This window comes from Numida meleagris, chromosome 27 (genome assembly GCF_002078875.1).
Source record: "Numida meleagris isolate 19003 breed g44 Domestic line chromosome 27, NumMel1.0, whole genome shotgun sequence".
In the NCBI taxonomy this organism is placed as follows: Eukaryota; Metazoa; Chordata; class Aves; order Galliformes; family Numididae; genus Numida; species Numida meleagris.
The window spans coordinates 2,102,801-2,108,272 of NC_034435.1; the positions used below are offsets into that span (position 1 = coordinate 2,102,801).

Below are 5,472 nucleotides of genomic sequence, written 5' to 3' on the forward strand. Positions count from 1 at the left end.
GGGTCAGGAGCTGTGGGGCTGAGGTTCTATCTGTCAGGCCCTGTGGGTCAGATCCTGTGGGATCAGGAGCTGTGGGGTCAGGTGCGGTGATGTTAGGTCCTGTGGGTTATGTGCTATGGGTCCAGTGTTGTGGGTCAGGTTCTATAGGTCAGGTTCTATAGGGTCAGGTGCTGGGGGGGAGGTTCTGCGGGCCAGGTTCTATGGGTCAGCCCCTCCGGGACCACAGGAAGGAAGGGAATATCTGAGCCCCACACCAGCAGAGCTCCCTCCGCCCCAGTGAACTGGGAATACTGGGCCACGGGTGCAGGCCGGTGCTGGAGGCGATGGGGTGGACGCAGCAATGGGTTCCATGCACAGAACCCCACGCAGCGGTCGGGGTCACGCTCCCTGTCCCCCACGTTGCTCCCACGCTGCCCCCCACATTCCCCTCCGCACGACGCTCTCCTTCCGCACACCATCTCCTCTTTATTTAACGTTACAAAAAAAAAAAACAAACCAAAAAACAACAGCAACAACAACAAAAAAAACCCAAAACCCTGACAAATTCCTTAAATAAACGCTTCTCCGCTCCTACGGCTGCACGGGCCCGAAGAGGTTTTATTCGTTATTTTCTTTTCTTTTAAAAAAATAGAAATTCCCATCGGACAGAACATCCCGCGCGAGCAGCGCNGGGCTCAGAGCTCAAACCCCTGAGCTGGAGCGAGTGAGGGTTTGGGTTCAGGTTCAGTTTAGGGCTCAGAGCTCAAACCCCTGAGCTGGAGCGAGTGAGGGTTTGGGTTCAGGTTCAGTTTAGGGCTCAGAGCTCAAACCCCTGAGCTGGACTGGGGTCTCCTGTTGAGCACAGGGTGCCACCAACCGTGTCACCTCCCCTCTCAGCCTCCCCTCTGCATTTATATATTTTTTAATATGGATCCACCACCCCCGTGGGCAGCCTGTGCCACTGCCTCACCGCCTGTATTGTACAAAACTTCCTTACATCCAGCCTAAATCTCCCCTCTTTCAGTCCGAACCCATTTCCCCTTGTCCTATCGCGGGATGATCTTCAAGTTCCCCTCCAACCCGAGCCATTCTGTGATTAATCTCTCTCCCAGAGGAAGAAAAAAGCGAACCCTGGTGGGTTCCCACGTACCGGAAGGCTTTGTACACCGGTCGGAACCAGCAGACGTAGCCGCAGGGGCTGAAGAGGATGAGCCAGAGGATGGCCAAGCCGAAGTTGACGCCGTAGCCGCCTCCGATCCACCACGCCAGGCAGGCAACGATGTTCACGACCAGCGTGACGCAGTAAACTGCAAAGAGAGCACGGGAAATAGCATGAACTGGTGCCATTTCACACCATGCAACAAACAGACACCCGGGATAATAAATAGGGAGGGTCTGTGCTACGCGGGCAACTCGCACCCACCCCGAGGGGGAACAGCTTTCTGCTGTGAGCTGTGGGGCAGCAGCACAGGGGATGTGCTGAGCAGGGGGATGAGGATCCCTCCCGGGGCTGCCGAGGGATGGAGAGCAGCACAAGGCTCAGCCCAGTGCTGCTACAAGCAAGTTTCAATCCTCATTGGTAGCAAAACCCCTTTGTGAGAGAGGAGTGCTGCGGGCCCTGTGCTCGCTGCGGCTGCCCAGGAGCTGTCAGACACCAGCACGGCGCCTTGCAGGCTCTGCCTCTGCTTCCTGCGGCCTCTGAGGAAGCCTGGGAGAGGCTTCAGGGCTCCTGAGCGCTGCCTTGAGACAGGGAACAGCAGACTGCAGCCAGGCAGACAGAAAGGAACAGCTGACAGCAGACCCCAGAGGGCACCAGCGCCGTGCTCAATAGCTGAGCATGGAATAAGGTTGCTTTCCCTTCTCTCCGCAGCTCGTTGTCCCCATGCTGGGGCTCCCCGTGTCCCCCCATCCTCTCAGGCCCTGTGCAGCTCTGTTCTGGGCCCTGCTGCTCGGTGCAGCTCTGCTCCCAGAGCTCTCCACACAAACCCTCACCCACCTCAGGGGCCACAAACAGCTCCAGAACGCCGCAGCCAAACACCAGCACTGACAGCACGGCCCAGCGAGCGCGGCGTGTGCTAACCCAGCTGCCCCCTCCGACAAGGGGGGGTGCGTGAAAGTTAAAATGAATAAAAACAAGGCACGGCTTTGAGCCTTTCTATTTTCACCAGCCGCCTTTTCTTGCTCGCTGCCCTCCCTTTGTGCACCTCTTTCTCTCCATCCCCAAAAGTCGGGAAAACACCCCTCCAAACACCCCCTGGAAACGGGTGATCCCAGCAGACGGCAGCGGGACCCCCCTGGTGCACCCCCAGGCACGCAGCCCCTCCCCACCCCCCATTAGCTCCAGCGAGGGATGCTCTGCTGTGGGGCAGCCGTGCACGAAGGCAGCAGCACTGCAGCAGTGGGGCCGGAGGGAGAGAAAAACAGCAGAGCTCCTTCAGCATCTCTACACAACCAAAGGACGACGGAGCAGCGGATGACACCCAGCAGAGCAGAGCATGAGGACACTCAGTGGAGTGGTGGATCATCCACCCAGCACCAGCTCGGCAGAAAACCAGGGACAGGGGGCAACAGGACGACAAGGGGAAAAGAGACAACTGAGGTAAAACGATTTTTTGGCTTCCATCGCGTGCCCTGTGGCTCTCTGGAGACACCCCGGGTCAGGGGATGGGCTCTGAGCACCCGGTGGAGCTGTGGGTGTCCCTGCTCAGCACAGCACTGGAACCAGGCAGCCCCTCCCAGCTCAACCCAGTCTGCGATTCTGCGGTTCTGATTCTGGGGGTAAAACACCCCTTGATGTCAGTGGTACCAGACGTGCTTTGCTATTCTCTGCCTCCAATTCCCTAACAGGACCTCAGCAGCAGCTCTGCAACAAGGACTCGGGGCACCGCAGCTTGAAATTGGGGCATAAAGGTGCACGACAGCATCATCGTTTCTCATCAGTTAATTGCGATCAAGACCCTGAAGCATCTAAGTGGTGCAGATCTGTGGCTTCCCACCACACACACGCAACCAGGGCAGCTTCCTTATCCAACTTACAGATCCAGACGTGGTAGATCCTCTTCACCAGGGACTGATAATCGATGGGGATCTCATCCGCAAAATTCTGGTAGAAGCAGGGTTTCAGGGGGATGAATTTGGGGAGCGGTGGGAAGTTATTCACCTTTTCTACAACACAGAACACGACAGATGAGCTGAGCTCTGAGATGTTCTTCTAAGTGGGACGTGCTCTGCACCTTCCCAGCACGCATCCCACCCCCAGGATGAGAATAATTAAAAAAAAAAAAAACGATCTTAAAATGAGTGTCCCAAAGGAGGGGGTCCCAAAGGACAGAGGTCCCAAAGAGGGAACCCCAAAGAGGGAGTCCCAAAGGAAGGGGTCCCAAAGGAAGGAGGTCCCAAAGAAGGAGTCCCAAAGGAAAGGGTGCCAAAGAGGGGACCCCAAAGAGGGGGTCCCAAAGGAAGGGGCTCCCAAAGGAAGGGGGTCTCAAAGGAAGGGGGTCTCAAAGGAAGGGGGTCCCAAAGGAAAGGGTGCCAAAGAGGGAACCCCAAAGAGGGAACCCCAAAGGAAGGGGCTCCCAAAGGAGGGAGTGCCAAAGGAAAGGGGGCCCAGAGAAGGGGGTCCCAGCAAAAGAAGGGAGCCCCAAAGGAGTTTGCCCTTGGAAAGCATCTCTCCAGCTGGGATTTAGAGCTCAGATGGCACCCAGCTCAGCGCAGGCAGGACATGGGGGAGGATCCTGTTGTTAAGGCACTCAGGGACCTGCCCCCTTCTTTCCAAACCGGGTCTTTACGCGGCACGAAGCCCCAGCACCGAACGAAAAGCAAAAGCTTTGCATCCAGAGGCCATAAATCAGCACACGCTGACAGAAGGCGACACGGGGAAACTTATCTTGGGGACAAATTACGTTTTAACATCGAGCAATTAAAGGCCCCAACCCCCTGTATTAAAGCTGCTGTCAGCTTGCAGACAGGGCTGTCCGTGTGCGCCTGGACGCAGCCCCTGCACCTTGGGGAGCGCTGCTGATTAAAGTTTGATTGCAGGGCACTAATTGCCTCTCATCTCCTTCCGCCCCAGTAAGCAGCGTTAGAGCCAAGCAGGGGGAGAGATGGGGAACATCCTGGGAAAAGCTCCAAATGGCGCAGGAGAGGGAATGTCTGAGCAGGGGCTGTCAGCACGAGGGTTCCCTTCTGCAGATGCTGCAGGAGCTGCGTGCAGCTGCATGGGAAGGGGAGCGCCCAGAGCTGCACCGCGCCTGCGTGCGTTTCAAGCTGGCCTGAGTCACCTCGTTACAATTAAGCTGAATTAAGAGGGAGAGCACGGGCAGAACGCTGTGGAAGGCGAAGCGAGGAGGAAGGAAAGCATTCATCCATGGAGCTGTGACCTCGGGATGTCAGGACACAGAGCAGGGAACGTGAGGAAGGGGGGAAAGGAGAGGAAGGAGCCGTGGAGCTTCGTGGTCACCATGAAGGGGGAGGACGTGTTGCACCCAACGGGTTCCAGCCACGGCAGGGAGCTGAAAAATGGGCTCTGCAAGCCTTGTGCTCACCAGCGAGGGCTCCTCACCTGCCATGGCGGCTCGGGGCGTTCCCTGGCCACGAATCAGCCGGACAGCAGCAGCTCTATCAAGAAGCAGAAGAAAAGAAGGGGTCAGGGAGGCACAGCACGCACAGAGCAGCGCTGCGACCTGCACGAGTGTTCCTAGATCCCCTCGACCCCCCCCTTCGAGAGCATCCCCCCCCCCCATGGCAAAGCTCTCACTCACCCGTCTCAGTGCCGCATCGGGGCCGGGCGGTGCTGGTTCCCTGCAGAGGATGCTGAGCTGCTGGAACAAAGCGGGGGGTGTTAGCTGCAGAGCAAAGCGCTGCTCCAAAGCCAGGTGTGTGCTGGGGGGGGGGAGGAAGGGGCACTTTGCAGCGGGGTGATAATTCGGGGTGGGCTGCAATGCATTTCCCATGGATTGGGTGAACCTAGTTCAGTCCTGGGAGGGGACAGTGGGGCCAGATGGCACCGAGCTCCTCATGCACACGGACGAGGAATCCTTGCTCTGCTGGGTAAGTGAACAGGGACAAGGTCAACACCAACCACTTCTGTGGTCTGATGGCTCTAAGGATGACCTGAAAGGACCCTCCCACCCCAACCGCTCCACAGCTGACCTGTAAGGACCCTTCCAACTCAACCACTCCACAGTTGATCTGTGAGGACCCTCTCACCCCAACCACTACACAGTTGACCTGTAAGGACCCTCCCACCCCAACCACTCCACAGTTGATCTGTAAGGACCCTTCCACTCCAACCACTCCAAGGTTGACCTGTAAGGACCCTTCCAACTCAACCACTCCACAGTTGACCTGTAAGGACCCTTCCAACTCAACCACTCCACAGTTGACCTGCAAGGAGCCTCCTACCCCAACCACTCCATGGTTGACCTGTAAGGACCCTTCCACTCCAACCACTCCAAGGTTGACCTGTAAGGACCCTTCCAACTCAACCACTCC

The 5,472-nt window shown here is 57.4% G+C and overlaps 1 protein-coding gene across 7 annotated transcripts in view; it reads right to left on the reverse strand.

Moving 5' to 3' along the window:
- Positions 1-5,472, reverse strand: part of SCAMP4 (secretory carrier membrane protein 4) — a 16,026-nt gene that overhangs the window by 9,751 nt on the left and 803 nt on the right. For 4 of the 7 annotated variants that reach the window (XR_002432980.1, XM_021378385.1, XM_021378386.1 and 1 more), the window contains exons 2-5: positions 4,740-4,796; positions 4,541-4,596; positions 3,016-3,144; positions 1,130-1,286 (exon numbers count right to left, since the gene is read on the reverse strand). Coding sequence is in view for 6 of the 7 variants with exons in the window: in XM_021378385.1 (XP_021234060.1) it covers positions 1,130-1,286; positions 3,016-3,144; positions 4,541-4,547 (293 nt within the window). In the remaining variant the exon portion in view is untranslated. Of the gene's footprint in view, positions 1-1,129; positions 1,287-3,015; positions 3,145-4,540; positions 4,597-4,739; positions 4,800-5,472 lie in introns of all 7 variants that reach the window. The other 3 variants (XM_021378387.1, XM_021378388.1, XM_021378390.1) reach the window with 1 other exon arrangement.